The sequence below is a fragment of the Neoarius graeffei genome, chromosome 9, assembly GCF_027579695.1.
Source record: "Neoarius graeffei isolate fNeoGra1 chromosome 9, fNeoGra1.pri, whole genome shotgun sequence".
Classification (NCBI taxonomy): domain Eukaryota; kingdom Metazoa; phylum Chordata; class Actinopteri; order Siluriformes; family Ariidae; genus Neoarius; species Neoarius graeffei.
The window spans coordinates 38,057,198-38,079,128 of NC_083577.1; the positions used below are offsets into that span (position 1 = coordinate 38,057,198).

At 41.2% G+C, this 21,931-nt stretch overlaps 1 protein-coding gene across 1 annotated transcript in view; it reads left to right on the forward strand.

Annotated features, from left to right (window-relative positions):
• The window catches only part of acp6 (acid phosphatase 6, lysophosphatidic), a 53,281-nt gene that overhangs the window by 22,781 nt on the left and 8,569 nt on the right, over positions 1 to 21,931 (forward strand). Inside the window, exons 4-8 of the mRNA XM_060929436.1 lie at positions 132 to 262; positions 372 to 451; positions 536 to 623; positions 14,474 to 14,606; positions 14,948 to 15,048. Of these exons, the coding sequence (XP_060785419.1) occupies positions 132 to 262; positions 372 to 451; positions 536 to 623; positions 14,474 to 14,606; positions 14,948 to 15,048 (533 nt within the window). The remainder of the gene's footprint in view (positions 1 to 131; positions 263 to 371; positions 452 to 535; positions 624 to 14,473; positions 14,607 to 14,947; positions 15,049 to 21,931) is intronic.

A 21,931-nucleotide genomic window follows, 5' to 3' on the forward strand; every position in this document is an offset into this window, starting at 1 on the left:
TTACGCTAAAAAAAAATCCTGGTGAGAACCCTGTAAGGCAAAAAGAGGGCTTGTTTTTGCTTCGTTTTGAGTGCATGCTTCACGCTATCCAGTCAGTCCACGACACTGACCTCAGATTCGCTGTTCCTTAGGGTGGCACATATCCGGGTCAGCTGACCACAGTGGGCATGCAACAGCTGTATGACCTAGGACTAAGTCTGAGGAGGAGATATATTCAGGACACAGGCTTCCTTCGTCCATACTTCAGCAATAAAGAAGTTTAGTGAGTAAATCTTTAATTTCCTTCCACAAATACTGCACACAACTATTCCATACAATCATCACTGCTCGCTGCTGATATGAGTTTTGAGCTTGAGCCTGTTCATCTGCAGCATTCGTTCAACAAACATTGTCCGCACCATCGAATCAGCCAAGTGTCTGGTAGCAGGGTTGTTCCAGCAGCAACAGACAGGTAAAGACAAATGCGCCATCTATGTGTGTGTGGATGTGTTGGTGCTAAATCGCTGAGTGAATTTTATCCCTTTTGCTTTTCCAGAGATTGTGCCTATTTTCACAGAAGAAGCAGAAAAAGAGATCCTCTACCCAAACTACCATGGATGCAAACTTCTCAAACTGCTCAGTGGGTGAGTTAAGATGTGGAACCCATATTGCTGTTAAGATCATCACTGAAAAATTGGAGGAAGATTATTACAACAGAGCCTAATCTAGGGCGCATAATACGCGTTTTTTTATCTGTCTGTCGCACATCCACTTTTTGGGCACGAGAGCGATATTGCGTATCTATTCATTTTGTTGCGCATTTATAAGTAGAGAGCGTGTAGTCGCGTTTTACTGAATCTTGTGCGTATCAATTTGTCAGCACCAGCTAGCAAGCACTGCGGTAAATATAGCGTTGTTTACACACCAATATTCCGAATGGTTTATTTAGCGGGTAAAACAGTTTTGTGAACTATTATATCATTGGTCACTGAACCGGAAGACAGTGTACAGTATCTCAACCAATCGTGTGAAGTGTTTTAAAAATACCCAAAAGCACATGGCATATCTTTCTGTCTCATCCAAGCGTAACAATAAGTTTGTGTACAAATATGATCTTAGAGTAATTATATGACAGTGTGAAGACATACTAAGTCATTTGATTCTGATTGATAATGGTTTTTGAAGTTTGAATTTGATATTTTCCTAATGCCAATATACAATTAGTTTGATAATGTTTGGTATTATGGAAGTTTTATTTAAAAATATTATGAAATATATTTAATCTCTTCTTGTGTAATTGTAGGTACTATAAGATTGTAAATGATAGAGATAATATACTTTTTAGGAAGTCTGAATTTTGAGATTATCTCCAGTCATTTATGTCAAAATCTAGTTTAAACATGGGTAGATTGTTTAATGTTTTTCATTTTCATGAAAGGTGGTCTGAACAAAACAAATATGATAGCATTTTTAAATATTTGATAGTGATTTTATTTTATTCAGAAAGTCAGATTTTTCATCTCATTATTAATTAATAGTGGCAAGACTACATGGATTTTAGACTTAACTATATCAAATGATGTAATATTAACCTAGTCATATTTGATATGCAATATTAACCTAGTCATATTTGAAATGCAACATTCTACTACTGGTGGTCAAATTGGTAAAAATAGGCTAGTCACATGATTTATAGTAAAACAGTAACCTAGTCATATAACAGAAATCTAGTCATATTTGTAAGGTTTTGCAGTATATAATTCTTCATATAGTTTTTGATCTAAAATCTTTACATTTTTAAAGTTCAGATCTGATCATAATGTTTGTGCGATACTATAAACTGTGGATAAGTGTTTGCAGATATGGTTTTCATATCACTGTATTAAAGGATATGTATAGTGCCATAATTGATATTATATAGATTAACATCTGATATGAATGTTTGTTACATGTATTTAGTTTTATTAATAAAACTGTTCTGTTTATAGATGTACTCTTGAAAATATCTACCAATGTATTACTTATTTTTCTGTCCCCACTAACTGGAACAAATGAGGGATATTTTTACCCATGTTAATATTTTCTGTCCCCTGTTTCTACAACTAGTGAGGGATCTGTCCCCTATTTTCAAATTCCTAGATTAGGCTCTGTTACAATTATTATTCACAGTAATATTCTTCTTTGCAAGTACTTTTGATAGTTTTTGATGCAACACATCACCATATTGTCATTACGATGAGCCAGTTAGAAGAGAAGAGAACCTCAGTCACAATACAGAGCAGTCCTGTAGGCTGATTTAAATTGGTTGTTAGGTTGAAAGCTGATGGAGAACCTTGCATAATATTTGCATATGCCATAATGTCACTGTAGTTCTTGATTGCAGTTTTGTAAAATTAAAAAAAAAAAAAAGAAAAAAAGAAAGATGTGTTCTATTGATTATACAGTGTAGCGTGACTGGAACCAGGATGCTCAAATCATTTCAATCAGGACAGCATTTTTATTTTAGAGAAAAAAAAGGGAGACCAGAGCTTGAGAACAATTTAGGAAGAAAAATCAAACCAGGAGAAAGTTTAGTGAGTGACTAGTGGATGGAGAGAGAATTCGTTTTTTAGAGTGTTAAACAGGCTTTCGGACAGCACAGGGAAACAGAAAAACTCCTTTTCACTGTCTCCTCCAGCACGATTTGTCTCAGTCGGCTTCTTGGAAAGAGTCAGTATTCCATTACTCCAGAAAATGACCTTGTTAGTGTCCGCTAATTGCTTGATTCCTCTTCAGGTAGACCACCAGAGAAACGAACAAAACTACACTACACTTCTTCTTTCGTGAGTTGCTCGGCTACTCCCCCACAGACTCTTCCGCCATCAGCCCACTGCTGATTCTCCATGCTCATTCATAAAAAAACAGAGCCCGCCTCTTGACAAAATATCATCACGTCAAAAGACGCTGGATGTTGGTGCCAAAAAAACCCATCCCAGAGACAAAAGCAGGACAGAATGAGGACAGGAATGAAATGCGATGGTATTATTAAAAAACAGGTTCTCACTACAACAGTTGGGGGATGAGTATTCAACACACTATTTTTCTGTTAAGCACATTTCCAGTGTAGCCATGCACATGAAATGAGCAGAGATTGGTATTAAGGCAATAAAACTACACTGAAAAAGAAATCCTAATATTCCAGTTAATAAAAAAAATTGCGTGCAATCAAGTGGAATGAGACTGGGGGGACCTTTTTGGGGGAAAAAAAAAAACCAGCTGATAGCACTTGTTCTCCTACCTGTGCTAATTAGAATCAGCCGGGCTTGTGCATGTTGGAAGGTTAGTACTTCCGTCCACCTCTGAATGCAAGTAAACAAGTAATTTGGCACCAAGCCATCTTACAAGAAACATCTCATAATGTGTAGAGACAAAGTGCTCTCCCAAGACCTTCACAACAAGATTGTTGAGCAGGATAGCAATGGTTGTGGTGACTGATGGATTTCTCAACTCCTAAGGCTACATCCACACGGCAACAAGATTGGGGTTTTTTTTTTTTTTAAATATCGCGTCCACATGGGCAACGGATCAGTAAAATATCAGGTTCATATGGCAACGCAACGCTTGCTGAAAACGATGCAATACACATGCCACACCACTACGTGCACTGTAAGACGGTCCCATCGGAGACACCAGAAAAATAGAAGTAGACGCATGCGCATAACTGCGCATGCGCACAGTGACTGTCACACGCACACACTTTCTCACTCCCTATCCTATGGATATAGTCCCTTTAAATCACGTGCTCGTTTTTTGAATGGAGACGTGGAAAGAGGAATGAACGGGGGTAGATGGAAGCCGGTACGCCAACATTCTGATATCCTCCAGAATTCTTTAATGGTCCGGAATAAACATCTGAAGAGGTGAGATCGCTCCTTTTTTTCCCTCTTTTTGCTGGCGGGATTGACTCTGCCCTAAGGCCTATTCTCTCTCTCTCTCTCTCTCACTTTGCACCATTACACAATAAATACTCAGTGAAAATATTTTGTAAGCGCGTTTCATGAACCAAGTTATAGGATTTGTTGACAACTCTCATCGAGTTCGTTACACTTCTACCTGGCGTGAAGCACATGTGGTTGTGACGTCAACGTAAACAAATCCGTTCTACTCATCCAGACGACTTCGCAACGGCGCCGTTGCCAGATTTTTTCACTCTGGAACCCGTTCTCAAAAGATTTCATTTTGGGGCACCCAAAACGCCGGTGCCGTGTGGACACCAGGCCGAAACGATAAACAATTTTATCAGATTCACCTGAATCCGTTGCCGTGTGGACAGGGCCTAAATGTTCCTATAAGCATCATCATGACCATTATCTGCAAGTGGAAGGAACATCACTCAGCCATCAGTCCGCCATGCACAGGAGCTTCTTGCAAGATTACCGACTGGGCAGTCAGAAGAGTAGCCCAAGAGCTAATGATCTCTAGAAAGAGCTGGAAGCAGCAGGTACAGTTGTCGCAAAGAAAACTATAGATAGTTTTTACTGACGTCACGGCATTCCGGGGAACGCCCTCCAGCCGCCATCTTGTGGGGCTAACAAAACGGACCATCGCTATTACCGGCTACGTTATCTCGGACGAATTTACAAAGTTATATAGTCAGTTTTCTAAAATAAAGATCAATGTCGGCAAAATCAAGCAAACGGAAGTATATGGATACATTGGACGACATCTCACGACAACGGTATGCAGCCAAACTGGCCTTGATTGGGGGAATTGACCCCTACGAAGTGGACAAAGATGCATTTTCAAGTGACTATGCAGGGCTGCCATCCATATCGTACCCTGATATTGTGAACTATCTCATGAATAGTAAAAGTGCCTACACACTTGACGACCTCAAAGCATACAAGTCGCTGGAGTCATACAATTATTTTGTCTGTGGCTGGGTCCGTGAAGTCCACCATATAAAACCAAGTGACAGTCGTGTCCTAATTACAGCCAAGGTATGTAAACATTAGAATTTTAGAGCTCTCAACAAGTGTCAAATAGAAACGTGACAAACGAGCGATATTAAGTGTACATTACAATGTAAACGTACACTCAGCGGTTCCAGTTAGGCATTCTCCAGAGATTGTTCACATGATGTTTTGGTTTCCAAAAACAAACTTAAACACAATTGATTGTTTATTTAAACAAGTTACCACTTATAAAATGATCGGAGCAGACTTTGCTGTGTTTGGAAGGCTGATAATCCTTGTGGTTGATTCTCGCAAGCCATAGATTTCTCCTTTGTATACTGAGTTTCTTTGTTTGCTCGCCTTCGTGCTCCCGTACAGTGGGAATTCCATAAAAGCTCCGCTTGACGTCATCATCTGACCTATTACGACAGCCGTGAATACAACAGGTGTGCACCATTGCTAGCTTTAAATAGCCTGCTTGGGTTCTTTTGAAGACTTTGTACTCGCGTGTTACAATGTGTGCTCAGTGACCCGTACGGTAAGCTTGACCCGCAAGATGGCCGCCACTAGGGAATCCCCGACTCTGTGACGTCATGTGAAAACTATCTATAGACCCTTTTCACGTGACGTCACGACAAACGCGGCCGCCATTTTGGACATGTACTACCAGTAGTTTACCACAGCCAACACTGAGGAATGGCAGCAAATAAAGTTTTTACTTTCAGCAAGACTTCCATCATGCCACTATATTGTTGTGCACCTGGATGTAGTAACCATCAACAAACAAGGCAAGGTTTATCATTTTATCAGATCCCGACAGAGAAGATGGATAGCGGCCATTAACAGGAAAGATTGGCAGCCCTCGGCATACCAACGCTTGTGTAGTGACCACTTTGTTGGAGGTAAGACGAATAAAATTAGCCAGAAAAGGCATTACATTGCTGTTAACATTCTGTGGCGGCGAGTGTGTAACCAAATAGGTTAAAATAACCCATTGTAACCTCTTTGTTCTTCTGTAGTAGCTATTGTTGACTAGCTAATGTCAACAACATAGTAGCTAGTATGTTACTGTAGCAATGTTTACGTTCAGTCATTTGGATGACTGTTAAAACCTTTCAGTCTCAAGTTTTTCCTTTACTGTATTTACTAGTTTACTGTAATTATGATCCGGCAGCTATTTACACCGGATCCAGTGTAAATAGCTCCAGAGCCAACGTCCGAGGTTCCGGAGCGCGCTCCGGCTTGCTCCCCCTCAAATTAAGCCCTGTGAGGTTCCGGAGCGTGCTTTAACACTAAGAGAAGTGTTAAACTCTTATACGCTTTCAGATCAATACCTGGGTATGGCGATGGGTTTTTAACGACATAGGTATACAGATCCTGTGGGCCGAAGTCAGGTAAAGACGAGGGCTTCGTGTACTTCCGTACGTCAGTGAACAGTCCTGGTGGAAGCAGGTAAACGTCGTTCTCTAAGCCTGCTAACCTCAATTTTTGCATATACCTCTCCCTCTGCTCGCCCTGTAAATGCCCTACGTCGCTGGATAGTGAAGGTGTTTTCTGCATCTCGCTACTTTTTCTTTTATGTTTATCGTTTGTCGCCTTCCTCGCATTCAAACCGATTCGAGCCGAAGTCCACTACATGTCCAAAATGGCAGTCGCGTTTACGAAGGTCACGTGACTGAAAAGGGTCTATAGGCAATGCACTCAACAGCCAAGTTGTCCATTCTCAGTCATCCCAGAAGACTCCTTTACTGAAATAAAGGCTTGTTTGAAGTTTGCTACAGAACATGTAGAGAAGCCTCTGGATTACTGGGATAATTTGGTGTGCTTAGATGAGACAAAAAAAAAATCAAACTTTTCGAAGCTCTGCATCTGACCCTAAAATATCTTACCTACAGTAAACTTCAGAGGTGGAAGGTATGGAGCTTTTAAATCCTCGTGGTACCTGTGGAATCAAATTATTGAAGGGAAAATGAATGTCAGTACAGTAGGGGAATTTGAAAATTTTCTTCCGGTTAACGGCTGTTACCCCTCTCCTGCCCACCTTCACACACACGTCTGGTCCTGGTCTTGACTTGGTCTCATCCTGCCTTGGTCTTGACTTGATCTCAATGCCTCAAAGTGTTAGTCTTGTCTCTGGCTCGATACACTCTGCTCTTGGTCATGACTTGGTCTTGGTTTAGGTGGTCTCGACTACAACACTACTGGAAATATGTTTACCCTTATCAAAAAGAAGTATATACTTCAAGTTCATTTTATTAAGTATACTTAAGTAAAGTTAGTGTATTTCCTTAAGTATACATTTGTGTTCCAAGTATACTGATATCAATGTACTTACAGTATACTTGTAAGTAAACTAATCTAATGCTTCTTGGGACTAAATTTTAGCACTTTTAGTTTATAAAAAGTATACTTTAAGTCTAAGAGAAGTAAACTCTGAGTATACAACTAGTATTTTTGTTTTTTTTTTATTTTGTACTGCAAGTATACCACGAGTAAACTTGTATACTAATAGTTTACTAGTTCTATCATCCAAGATGGTGCCGCGGATGGTTGCCTCGGTACTTCGCTCTCTCGTACTTTCTACGTATGTTTTTGTGTGTTTTTTGCGCTCCTTCCCTGGTCACATACCCCAGAGAAGAACTTATAAACATTGGAATAACCACCAGTAAAGTTTTTTTTCATCGGTTTTCACTGATCCAGAAAGTTTTCCAGAGCTACTTGTTGGAGGAGCAACAGCTCTCTATGGGTTACGCCGGGGGAAGCGAGCCGACGTGCTCGTCAGACTGAGGCAGCGGGGTTTTCGCACTGCGCTCCCGTCTATTCACCTGGCTAACATCCACGCTCTGGCCAGTAAGATGGACGAACTGCTACTCCTCAACTCAATTAACACGGATTTTAACAGATCTGCTGCCTTGTGCTTCACCGAAACCTGGCTCGGTGAGCACATCCCAGACTCTTCTCTCCACCTGCCTGGATTTCACCTGCACTGAGCGGACCGCAAAACGGAGCTCACGGGGAAAATGAGGGGAGGCGGTATCTGCTTTTATATTAACGAAGGTTGGTGTATTGATGTCACAGTTCTAAACAAATTGTGCAGTCCTCATCTGGAGTCATTATTCATAAACTGCAAACCGTTTTATGCTCCGCGAGAGTTTTCCTCGTTTATTCTGGTTGGAGTTTACATCCCCCCTCAGGCGTGTATTAATGAGGCGTTACAACACCTGGCTGACCAGATAAACAATGTGGAGAAAAAACACCAGGACTCTTTGCTCATTGTTTTGGGGGACTTTTAACAGAGCAAACCTCAGTCATGAACTGCCAAAATATAAACAGCACATTAAGTGTCCCACCAGGGACTCTAAGGCTATGTTTACATTACGTCGAATCAGCGGATCATCAGATTAACGTTCTTAAAACGATTCGTGTTTACACTAAAACCGTTAGCCGTGCACACAGCAACGCCAATATGCGGATACGCTAATCACATGACTTTAGACGGCGCGTAACATGATCCCAGTGCATTTCAGACGGCGCGTAACATGATCCCAGTGCATTTAGGGCATGCGCAAGGCTCACCACTTGCAAGTAGAAGGATGGCAAGCCGCGCAAGGCTCACCACTTGCAAGTAGAAGGATGGCAAGCCTAATACACGGATACGCTCGGCTCCGCAGGCATCCTGCGCTCCAAATCACTCCGCCCTGAACAGCGAGTGCCCTCTGGAGGGTGCGCACTCCGGCCCTGCGCAGCTCACAGAGCACGCGAGTGAAGTGCACAAGCCACGATTCGGGACTGAGCCGCTGTGTGTGTGATCCCAGCGCATATCACTTACTACTTGCAAGTGGAAGGATGGCAAGCCTAAAGACAATCATAACTACACAATGGGCAGTATTTGCATCAGTATTTGCAGTATTTTCATACTTTTATACTCTAATGAAAGGTGATACAAGGCGGAAGTCCGCGCCGTTTTTCAGCAGTCGCGTCACATGACCAACGCCAGCGAATCAGGAAGGTGGATGTCACAGTGACGTTGTCCAATGAGACGCCAGCTAGAGCTCAGCACAGCGTATTCGCGTATTCTGAATGTTTACACAGCACCGGAGCTGACACGATCTGGATTGAATACGTGGACGCTGGCTGATTCCCGTTTCCCGGCGTTTCCAGGGGGTTTAATGTAAACGGACAGTGCATCCGCGAAGAAAACGAGACAGATACGGTCTAATGTAAACGTAGCCTAACACTCTGGACCACTGTTACACTGTTTTAAAGGACTCGTACCACTCTGTCCTCCGTGCAGCCTTGGGACTATCTGATCACTGTATGGTTCATCTTTATTCCATCCTACAGGCAGAAGCTGAAATCTGCTAAGCCTGTAGTTAAGACGGTGAGGAGATGGTCCGATGAGGCCAAAGTGGAACTACAAGCCTGCTTTGACTGCACTGATTGGAGTGTTTTTGAGGCTGCAGCCTCAGACCTGCATGAACTGACTGATACTGTGACATCTTACATCAGTTTTTGTGAGGATATGTGTGTGCCTACCAAAACCTTCCGCATATACAACAATAAACCCTGGTTCACTGCAAAACTCGGGCAACTTCGTCAGAACAAAGAGGCCTACAAAAATGGAGACAGAGTTCTGTATAATCAGTCCAGAAACACACGGACAATGGAGGTGAAAGCAGCTAAAAGGAGCTATGCTGATGAGATTAAAAACAGCCTTTCAGCAAACGATCCGAGACCATCCACCAACACTGCAGTGAACCATCAACTGGCTGACGAGCTGAATGTTTTTTACTGCAGATTCCACACATTCACACTTCTCTCCCCTTCAGTTATTAAAGACCCATTTATGCCCCCTGCCATTCTGCCACCCCCCGCCTCTGACCCCCCCACCAGCACTCAAGATCTGTGAAGAGGATGTCTGTCAGCTTTTCCACAGACAGAAGATCAGGAAGGCACCTGGCCCAGATGGTGTGTCACCCTCTTGTCTGAAGGTCTGTGCTGACCAGCAGGCTCCCATCTTCACCCAGATCTTTAATAGATCCCTGGAGCTGTGTGAAGTCCCCTCATGCTGCAAACGCTCCACAATAATCCCGGTTCCTAAGAAAACCAATATCACAGGACTGAATGACTACAGGCCTGTTGCCCTCACATCTGTAGTCATGAAGTCCTTTGAGAGACTGGTGTTGTCATACCTGAAGGACATCACAGACCCCCTGCTGGACCCCCTGCAGTTTGCCTACCGGGCAAACAGGTCAGTGGATGATGCAATAAATATGGGTCTACACTACATCCTGCAACACCTTGACACTGCAGGGATGTATGCCAGGATCCTGTTCATGGACTTCAGTTCGGCATTCAACACCATTGTTCCAGACATCCTCCATGCCAAGCTCACCCAGCTCACTGTGCCCTCCTCCACCTGTCCGTGGATTACAAACTTCCTGACTGACAGGAAGCAGCAGGTGAGGATGGGGAGCATCATATCCAGCACTCGGACTATCAGCACTGGCACCCCCCCAAGGGTGTGTGCTCTCTCCACTGCTCTTCTCCCTTTATACCAACGACTGCACCTCAAGAGACCTGTCTGTTAAACTCCTGAAATTTGCGGACGATGTTGGTGCGGTCAGAACAATCTGGAACTGAACACACTCAAAACTGTGGAGATGACAGTGGACTTTAGGAGGAGCCCCCCCACCCCCCACTCTACTGCCCATCACCAACAACACTGTGACTGCTGTTGAAAGCTTCAGGTTTCTGGGTTCCACAATCTCTCGGGACTTGAAGTGGGAGACCAACACAGTCACTATCATCAAAAAGGCTCAGCAGAGGTTGTACTTTCTGCGCCAGCTCAGGAAGCTCAACCTGCCTAAGGAGCTGCTGACACAATTCTACTCTGCCATCATTCAGTCTGTTCTCTGCTCTTCCATCACTCACTACGTTTACATGCACATAGAGAGAATCGAATTTCTGGCATTGCTCGACTGAAATCGAAGTTCAAAATGCCATGTATACACCTTAATTCGGCTGAAATTGAACCGAACTTGATTTCTCGGAATCGAGCTACACGACCTAGTTTATGCGATTTCTGCCGAGCTACTTTGTGCATGTATACCCTATCGAGCTAGTTGTCGAGCTACTTCCGGAAGTGACGAGTGACGAGACCACAAGCGGGAAACACAACAGCCTCGGTCGGCATGACAACAGTAGTAGCGAGCAGCAGAAGAGGTCAGGAGGAACAAACGAAGAAGAGAAAATGTGGATGTAGAGCTCTCTGAAGTGTGGGTGGAGCACAGAGGACGGCAGGACAAAGCTTCTGGTACTAATAGGCTTTTTATTGTCAGACTTTTCAGTTTAACAGCCTACTTTTATTCTTGAGAGAAAAACACACACGCGCGCGCTGTGTTCTAGTCCCGGGATGAGCTCTCCCCTCTGCTCTCCCTCTGCCTCCTTAAATAGGGCGCGGTTACTGGGAAGACACACAAACACAGGTTAATTACCGTCAGGTGAAGTGATTCTGCCACTCACCTTCCCTGGCTCCGCCCTCCTGTCACAGACCGGCGCTTGACCACGCCCCCACTGCCACAGGCAAGCAGAAACGTGCACTTCTGGAGCAATGAGGAGACAGAGTTCATGCTCATTCAGCTTAAGGAGTTGAATATATTAAAATTCATGGACGGGAGAAAAACGCGCAGTGGAGAACACGGAACTGATAACTTTGTTTACACTCTTGAATAGCTCTTCTTCATGACGACAACCGGAAGTGTACCAACACGATGGGGCATGTTGCGCCACCTGTGGCTCAGGTGCACAATGCACCTCACACAATAGCCCGATTTTCAGTTGTGTGCATGTACGATTGGATTTCTCTGGCACCCTGCTGGGACCTTCAGTTCGATTACCGACAGCAGCTCGATTTGGATGTGCATGTAAACGTAGTCACTGTTTGGTTTGGATCGGTCACCAAGCAGGAGAAGAACAGACTGCAACGGACAATAAGGTCTGGAGAGAAAATTATTGGTGTCAACCTGCCCTCCATCCAAGACCTATACTTGTCCAGAGTCAGGAAACGGGCAGGTAACATCTCTTTGGACCCATCACACCCTGGTCACAATCTGTTTAATCTTCTCCCCTCAGGGAGGCGATATAGATCACTGTATGCAAAAACAACCAGACACAAGAATAGTTTTGGTTTTTTTTTTTCTCTCAGGCTGTCTCTGTGATGAACAGCTAAAATCCAGATTCATATATCAGTAATTTCACTTGCAAAATATCTGCACACTTGTACTGCCATTCTGTGCTCACTGTTACTTATATTTATACTTATTTATATTTACTATTTCATCTTTGCACTATGCACCATATTGCACCAAAAGGGAAAATCCTTTCTGTGATTAACAGCTAAAATCCAGATTCATATGTCAGTAATATCACTTGTAAAATATCTGCACACTCATACCGTCATTCTGTGCATACTGTATACTTGACTTACTTGGATTACTTTGCACTATGCACCTATTGCACCAATTTTTATTTTTTTTATTTTTATTTTTTTGTTTGTGTATACGCTTTTTATCTGTTTTGCACTATGAGCGCTAAGTGTAACCGGAGTCAAATTCCTCGTGTGTGTCCGCATACCTGGCAATAAAAGTGATTCTGATTCTATACTTGTAGTCCACTCTTTAGCTTACAAAAGCATACTTTTATAGTATACTGGAAATATATTATGAGTTTACTTGTTTTATACTTTTAGTCCACTTTTTGGTTTACTAAAGTATACTTTGTAGTATACTGGAAATATACTATTGGTTTACTCGTTACACACTTCTAGTCCACTTTTTAGTTTATAAAAGTGTACTTTATAGCATATTCCATCCCAGAGCTGACCACAAACTTATGGTACATGTAGGTTTAAAAGATGGGATTTAAAACATGCTGCCGTATATCACAAAGAAGCCAATATGTGTGAAAAAGAAGTATTTTATAGGCTACTATCAAAAGGATAAGCACAACTACAGGGCAAGTACACTTAAACATAAGGCACAAATATTTTAATATTTTATTACACTTTTGTTAAATATATCTTGATCAAAAGTATAAGCTTAATATACTTAGACTTTTCTGTATACTTTTCAGTATAAGCCAAGTATACTTATTCTATAACTTTATTAAGTATATCTCTGATAAGTAAATAAAAAGTAAACTGAAAGCATATTCTCTTATTAGTTTAAAAGAGAAGCACACTTGAATAAACTTTTTTTTTTTTTTTTGTAAGTGTAATTGTCAAGTACTTATTTCCCCCACTGTATTAACATGTGGGACACGAACATCCAACATTGTTCTGAACTTGCTTTTATCAGTAAAACAGCCCTGTAATTTTTTTATTTATTAATATCATCAACCTGAGAAACTACTATCATCCAGTTAGTTATGCCTCAAGCACATACAAAACCAGACACTGAGGCTATAAACACAAATGGTAAAGTTGATGCCAGCATTGCTACGTGCTGCAACACACACATCAGCAAAACATTCATCCACAAACAAAACGGTTCCATTCTATGACTGAATGACTGCGCTCAGAGTACAGTAGGTGTATCAGATTAATCCTACCCTGGTGAAAAATAAATGTACTTTATTGTATTTAAAGTATATTCATATTTTCAATAGTATATTGAAAATGTACTTACACAAATTGTACTTTTTGTAAATATATAAAAAGTAGACTAACATCACGCTTTCATGCTAACACTTTTAACACACTTTAAAATAATTATACTATATTACACTTTATAGAAATATATTATACTAAAATATACTTTAAGTGAAAGTTATGTGTAATTTAGCACATAAAAGTACACTAAATACACTTCAAGTTTCACTTTTCTACAATTTAATTACAATTAAAATATATTTAGTACAAAATTAGTTGTTCCAAAATAGCATGCTTCAAGTTAATTAATCATAAACACACTTGAAGTATATTGATGATTAGTGTGGCTTCAAGTAAACAAGTATGCTAAATTTTAGTACACTTGGCACATTTATTTTTCACCAGGGTACGAGTCAAATCTCATCTCATTATCTCTAGCCGCTTTATCCTTCTACAGGGTCGCAGGCAAGCTGGAGCCTATCCCAGCTGACTACGGGCGAAAGGCGGGGTACACCCTGGACAAGTCACCAGGTCATCATAGGGCTGACACATGGACACAGACAACCATTCACACTCACATTCACACCTACGGTCAATTTAGAGTCACCAGTTAACCTAACCTGCATGTCTTTGGACTGTGGGGGAAACCGGAGCACCTGGAGGAAACCCACACGGACACGGGGAGAACATGCAAACTCCGCACAGAAAGGCCCTCGCCGGCCACGGGGCTCGAACCCGGACCTTCTTGCTGTGAGGCGACAGCGCTAACCACTACACCACCGTGCCGCCCACGAGTCAAATCAAAATGGTTATTGTTTGTCCTGGAGAAGGTTATCAATATTGCTGTCTGAAATTAGTTGGGGTAAGGAGCATTTTGAAATGAGTGATTGTGGTGTTTTCTGGCCTGCAGTTCTCGTTGGTCAGAATCATCCACGTTACCAGACGTTGCTTCGGATCTACAGAGCATTCAGAGTGTGTTGGGCGTGAGGCCTCATCAGCATCTCGACTTCATCCTCATTAGAGATGACATGGTGGCCAGAGAGGTTTGAGCAACATTTTACGCACTTATCCCTAAGAAATGTCTCTAGGAGGGACATAGGTACATCACAGTAGCACTAGTAGACGATGTTTCCTGACATCATCGTAGCGGTATAATTTCGGTATTTGTATCTAGTATGGCAATATTGTAACACAACAAACATATACTCTCTCACTCTGTTTGCATCTGTACTTACTGTATGTGTACACATGATGATCATGGTGGTAATTGGTAATAAATCCAATATTTGATAGCTTTGCCCATATCACAGCTTTCCTGGCATGACTGGACTTGGAAAAACTATTCACATCAGGCCAGAAATTTTCATTTTGGTTCTCGTTTAAGACTCACAGGCTGCCGTCTCCTCCAGCGCTCGAAAGCTGGAGAGATAAAGTAGAGCAGAGAGCTGTGGATATGATCTGGCACATCTACGACCCCAGTAACAGGTGAGCCACTCAACCCGGCATCTTTCAGCTAAGCAACTTAAGCATGTAGCTTATGGCATTTTGCATGTTTTGTAGATTTAACACTAAAAATGCTTTCTGAAATCTGACCATAACTTAAACAAGCGTTGCCAGGCAAAACAAACCTCGCCCGTCAGCACTTGTATGCTCATAATAGTAAACATCTGTCTATCGGCAACCGTTTTTGAGTTATAATGGAAAATGTTATTTTGACCGATGACCTTGACCTTTAACCCCCAACCGCTATGGAGACTGTCCACGCTACCCCGACATGCAGCATATGGTTGGAAGCAGAATTGAAAGATGCACATTTTGGTGTTGGTTTGAAGTCAAAATGATGATGATTTTGAAGAAAGTTATCACAAAAAAAAAAAGACTTTGACCTTACCGGTGACCCTGACTTTGACCTTAACCCGATCACCCCCAAAATTTAATCAGGTAATCTATGGACCATTGCCCACCTACCCTGAAAATTTGAAGTCAGTCAGTGCAACCATCTAGATGCTAGATTGTTAAGACAGACACACAAACCGATTACAGTACCTTGCCCCGCTGACTCTGTCATGGGCGAGGTAAAAAGATCCTGCTCCTCTATATTGTGTATATACAGTACAAGGTGTCTGAAAAGTCAGTAACCAATGGGAGTTAAATATGATTTTGTATTTATTTATTTGCTTTTTTTTTCCTTTTAAAAATGGTGTTTAAAGGATAGTTCGGGATTTTTGACATGAATCTCTATGGCATCCCCATCAATAGTGTCGTGCAAACACACTGACTTACCCCTGACAGCATCCTGTGAGTCCAGTTCTTGTCCAGTTTTGGTCCAGACGCAAGTAGTCCGGCAAGTTTGTTGGGGTCACGAAAGTAAAACGTTTTTTGTCTCAGAACAGTATGTGTTCAAAAGAGTGATATATTTGCATCACAAAACCGCTGCCAAATAAAAAGTCAGACCTCGAAATCGCTTGGCACTATTTTCTCTCCCTTCTTATCACTGCGCGCTGCCGCCAGGTGACAGCCACGGCTGTTTCATTCATTGTTTTAGTGATGGGAATTTCGGCTCTTTTTCGGGAGCCGGCTCTTTTGGCTCTTCTTACTATAAGGAGCCGGCTCTTTCGGCTCCCAAACGGCTCCTGAGATTTTATATTTGATTTTATTGCTGCAATTAACTAGTTAATTAATTACATTATTATTTATATTTTATCAATAGGATGTTTTCCATTTTATTTTTTAGTTTTTGTAGCCATTGTAAAGCTTTGTAAAGTATAGCAGTGTAACAATGTTCTAGCTATAGAAATAAAACTTACCAATTAATAAATTATTTTCTCACAAACATAATGCAAAACTGTGTTATATTACCAATATAAAATACACAGAAGACATCAACTGTTTATCCTTTATGGCTTTATTTCACACTCGACCTTGAACAAAATGCCACAAAATAAATTATGAAGTATAAATCAGGCCTAAGAAACTATGAAGCAAAGTTGGAAATTATTTTAACAAACACAGAACAATGTGCAACAAAATATGTGGCACCTTGAGCGCATGTAAAAAGAGAAAAAAGTGCCGCACTCTGCTCCACCAGTAATGAGAAGCCGCTGGAACAGCAAATATGCTCCTGTTATAATGACTGCTGTCTCGTTGTATACCGCAGATTAATCTGGCCATGCCAAGGCGGTTGCCGACCGAACCTGTCAATTTATGAGCGACAATTTATATCATGAGCTTTAGGAAATCACAGCAACAAAACAATGACCATGGTTGTCAAATAGACAATCATCCTTCAGCTGAGCTGAACTCTGTCTGTGTCTCTCTCTCTCTCTCTCTCTCTCTCTCTCTCTCTCTCTCTCTCTCTCTCTCTCTGAGGCACCTAAGGACAAAAAACTAATTCGGCTCCCCAACTCGGCTCCCACCGAAGAGCCGGCTCCCGTCGTTCACTTCAAAGAGCCGGCTCTTTGAACCGGATCATTCGCGACCGACACATCACTACATTGTTTACTGCTAGCAAAGTTAGCGACAACATGTCTGACTATGACGGTGAAATGTCACACATGCGAACTCCTCACCTTTCGGCGAAATTCGCCGTTTTGGTCCCAAAATAGGTCACTTGTGTGAATCGTGTAGATCCGAAGAGTTTTTTTTGGGGGGGGGGGGGGGTAGGCAGGCTACAACGCTATTGTTGCAAAACATTTCACTTACAAGGTTACAGCCAATCAAGATAAACAGTTACTAACACGCTTCTTTTCCATTGGAGTTCTGATCAGCTGGTGCACAACCCAATGCTGGTTGCCAGTCCTCGCTTACGAATATTCCACAGATTCAGACCGCAAAGTCACCTTTTTATAGAGAGATCTGGCAACCTCATCTCGCGACTGAATCTGAATACCAATGGAACAGTTTCCAGCGCGCTCGGGGGTGAATAACCATGGGCGGATCTACCGGGGTAGCATATGCCACTCTAAAAGAAAGCCTTGCCACCCCTGCTGCTACCCCAGTTGGCAGCGACGAATTCAAAGAAAAATTACGGCCAATTTGACATTTACGTGCGCGAATTTCCAATGTCCGACTGTGGCGAATGCAGCACGAGATAACGCCAGAGATTGGTTGTTTTGGAAAATTGAGAGGCGCGAAGCGAGGGAGCCAGGAGTCGCGAGGAAAGGAGACACAGGAGGAAAGGGGTAAAAGCTGATTAACTATCTATCAAAAAATGAAATTATAATGAATGAACAGTGCTAGCATAGTTGCGATGCTGATTTTGAGAGGATAAAAATCAGGTTGGAGAAGGTTATTTAGCTAACTATACATGTAAGGCAAAAAAAAAAAAAAGTGTGTTTCCGGTAACCCGACCGATCGAGAATTTCCGCGTCGAAATTGCCGACCGTAAAGTTTTTATTACAAATTTCCCTCGATATTTTAGTGTAAGTGGCGTTAGTTTGTCATAATTTTTTGTTTCAACGCATTCAAGTTGTGAAAGAAACGATAAAAAGTAAAATGTTTTGCCACTTCTATCAGCCTTCCTGGCTGTAATGCAAATTGCTTCCTCTTCAGTATACAAGTGCACTTCCATGGCAGGGAAAAACACTACATTTTGCCGCCTATGTAGTCCCCTATTTATACAAATAGGAGTCATTCAGGATTCAGCCATGTTTTTGCTCCGTGTTTTTGCTCGACCCAAGTTCTACAGTAGGCTAGGCGAGGCCGGCTGCTTTTAATGGAAGTAGCCGAGCCTAGGACGTTAAACCATATTTTCACGTTATTTCTTGATAAGGTGTTTTCACATTATCACACGAAAATATCATGAAATAACGTGATAATTTCGTATCATGAAATTACGTGGTGTTATTACATGATAAATATATTGTAAAAACGTGATAACTCTGTTAACAATATCTTTTCACGTAATTACTTGAGTCTAAGCCAATTTTTTTTTTTTTTTTGAGTGTGGCAGCAATACGCTTCCGCAGATCATAACTCGAACTCTTGCGATATTTTTTTTATTCGTTTAAAGATTTAAAACACTTATTTTATTATGATGTGTGGTATAAAGGATTCTGTGCCAAAATGCTATTTTGTAAGATGTTTACTTGTGTTAATTTTTTCGAACAAAATAAAACAAATTAAGAAAAAAAATTTCCTACCTACCGACCTTATTTTAGTATTTCATGTAACCTGAAACACACTTTTTTTTTTTTTTTTTTTTTTTTTTTTTTTGGCCTAATGTTAGCTAGGTCTGACATTAGTTTTGTGTAAAGTCGGCCACAAAAGTTAATATTGATTCACCGTCTGTCAAGGAAAACATTGCTATTGACTGAAGCTTATGATTCAAATATTGAGGATCTTAAACATGAGTTACATCAGACGAGGAGAGTACTAGACAGAAAAAAGGGGGAACAGGAGAGTCCTACCACTCTCATGGAGTTCACTGTTTTTGGACCCATACCAAGATGATGATGTTTTTTTTTGAGTTGTTCAGGTTGTGTAAAATAGCGGTTGCCTTGCCTGTGAGCAGTGCATCCTGTGAACGAAGTTTTTCATCTCTCAGGCTCATAAAGACTTATTTGCGGTTGACTATGACAGAAAAGAGACTATCAAGTTTGGCTGTACTCAGCATTGAATCAAAGCGCACAAAAGCATTAGATCTTGATAAATTTGTGAAGCGTTTTGCTGAGCAACATGGAAATCGCCGCATTCAGCTGTTGTAGGCATGACAAGTTCATGTTATGCTCACTGGTGAGCCTTTACAAAGCGTGAGGGAAAAAAAACTATAAAATGTGACACTGGTGTAAATGGTTTAAATCATGCTGAACTTGAAGCAGTGTTGTTATTGTTGTTTTTTAGTGTCTGTTCTTTTGCATATACAGTATAAAACTGTCCAGAAACGGTATAGACCTCATCTGAGAATGTGTGTTCTTCGTGAACAATAAAGGCATGAGATTAAGTTTATCTGTATGAGTTTGTAAATGGCAGTCTGTGCCCTTTTGTAGTGTGTACATACTATTTGTTGTCAAACTGTGATTAAATTCAGTATATATACATGTCTGTAATACGTTGCCACCCCTCAAATTCCTGCCCCCCTCTTGCCACCCCATAAATATTTTTCTAGATCCGCCCCTGATTTCACATAGGTGATGTCTTTAAGAAAATTGACAGACAGGGATTGGCCAGGTGTGTCCTCTGGGGTACGTCTGTTAGATAGCACAGGCAGTAATATATACCTTTTTGTAAATAGCCCACTGTGTTGTACACAGGGGTGAAAATTAACTTCACAAAATATCAAACTTTACCGGCCACTGACAAATAAATGGTACAATTTACCGGCCACTCAACAGTAACTTATTAAGACATGTTTATGGAAAGTTATTTTGTACTGTATTAAATTCAAGATGTCACTGGTTGCAATTTTTTTTGTAACGTAGACTACGAAATGTACTTTTGCGCGCGTGCCGTGTCCCCGTGCATCCTTCTCACCTTTTTCACCCCTGACCAGTTTGCATGCCTGAATGTGTGTGGAGATTCAGCCACATCTTTGTTGCTACAGCCTGGATAGTCGCAAGTGCGCACCATTTTCACAAATATATTATTGTATAGGTTATAGAAGGTGATAAATTTGTCGCTGTTCTTGCTCTCAAATTAGCTTGTTAGCGCCGCTGATCTGAACTCCTAATCACTGCCAAACAATGGGAAAGGTGTTGATTCCTGCGCAGATGTCAACATGACAGCGCGCAGTGATACCGAGGGAGACAAAATAGTGCCAAGCGATTTCGAGGTCTGACTTTTTATTTGGCAACGGTTTTGTGATGCAAATATATCACTCTTTTGAACACATACTGTTTTGAGACGAAAAACGTTTTACTTTCGTGACCCCAACAAACTTGCCGGACTACTTTCGTCTGGACCAAAACTGGACAAGAACTGGACTCACAGGATGCTGTCAGGGGTAAGTCAGTGTGTTTGCACGACACTATTAATGGGGATGCCATAGAGATTCATGTCAAAAATCCCGAACTATCCCTTTAAGTCAGTGGTACTGAAGGGTAGAGATACTGTGTGGGGTTTTTTTGTTTGTTTTTAATTTGGTACTCACTAGTTCCTGACTTTGTGGACTCCGTGCACCAAAGGTTCAGACACCTACTTACAGTTTTTCTGTATTTTGATTATTTTCTACATTGTAGTACAAGACTGAAGACATGTGGTAAACAAAAAAGTGCTAAATATGTCTCATATATTTTAGATTCTTCAAAGTAGCCAGCGTTTACCTTGACGCTTTACACACTATTGGCATTTTCTTAACCAGCTTCATGAGGTAGTCACCTGGAATGCTTTTCAATTAACAGGTGCCTCGTCAAAAGTTAACTAGTGCAATTTCTAGCCTTAATACTTTATAGCAGGGGTTTTCAAAGTGTGGGAGAGTCAGCCCCCCTCAGAGAGCAAATAAACAACAGCGCCCCCTCACAATTTTTGTTGTTGCTATCCTTAATGTTCCATCTATATTTAAAAAAAAAATGGTTGTTGTACACATTATTTTTTTTCTTTTACACATTTTAAACATCTGTGCTTTTCTTTTTAAAACATCTTGTTTTGCACATTTTAAACATCTCATAGCATCGTTAGCTAGCACCTCTTGGCAGACAACACACTGTGGCAGTGGAGCATCTTCAGATCCAGTCCATGAAAATCCAAACTTTTAAATAATCGTGGTCATACTTCCTTCTTTTTCCAGTCCCCCCAGGATTCCGTGGGCCTTTTTTGTGATTGTTGCGGGCTAAAATGTCTGATGTTGCGGGGGTTTCCAAAAAATTGCGATGAAAGTTGCGGTGTTTTTTAGGTTTTTGTTGCGATTACATTGCGGGAGGAAGTGAAAGTTGCGAGAAATTGTTGCGATTTTCTCTTTTTGTGATTAAAATTGAGTGATATGTTAAATATTAAGTTATTACTGAAAAACTATTGATTAAAAGAACAAAGACGCTGAGAAATGGTCCTATAAACAACTTTACCAATATAAAAGATTACCAGGACTACAAAAATGCAGAAAAATAGGCTTTACTTATCCAAATGCTCCTGTTGGTTCAAAAGTTAAAGTGCAGAGAACCTCACAGCACAACATGAAGTTACCTTCAAATATAATATAAATGCCTCAGCTTTCATGTAAGAAAAAAAAACTATTAATACTAGTACCGTGTGCAGGCAGTCTCTCCTGAAGACTAAATTAAACAATAATTATAAACTAATAAAATAAATGGCTCAGGCTTCATAGAAGAAGAAAAAACAATTTGAACAGAATCTCACAGTATGATGCTGAAGCTGCCTAAACAATGGAAAATAAAATACCATTTTGGCAAAAATGTTGGCATCCATTAATTTCTTG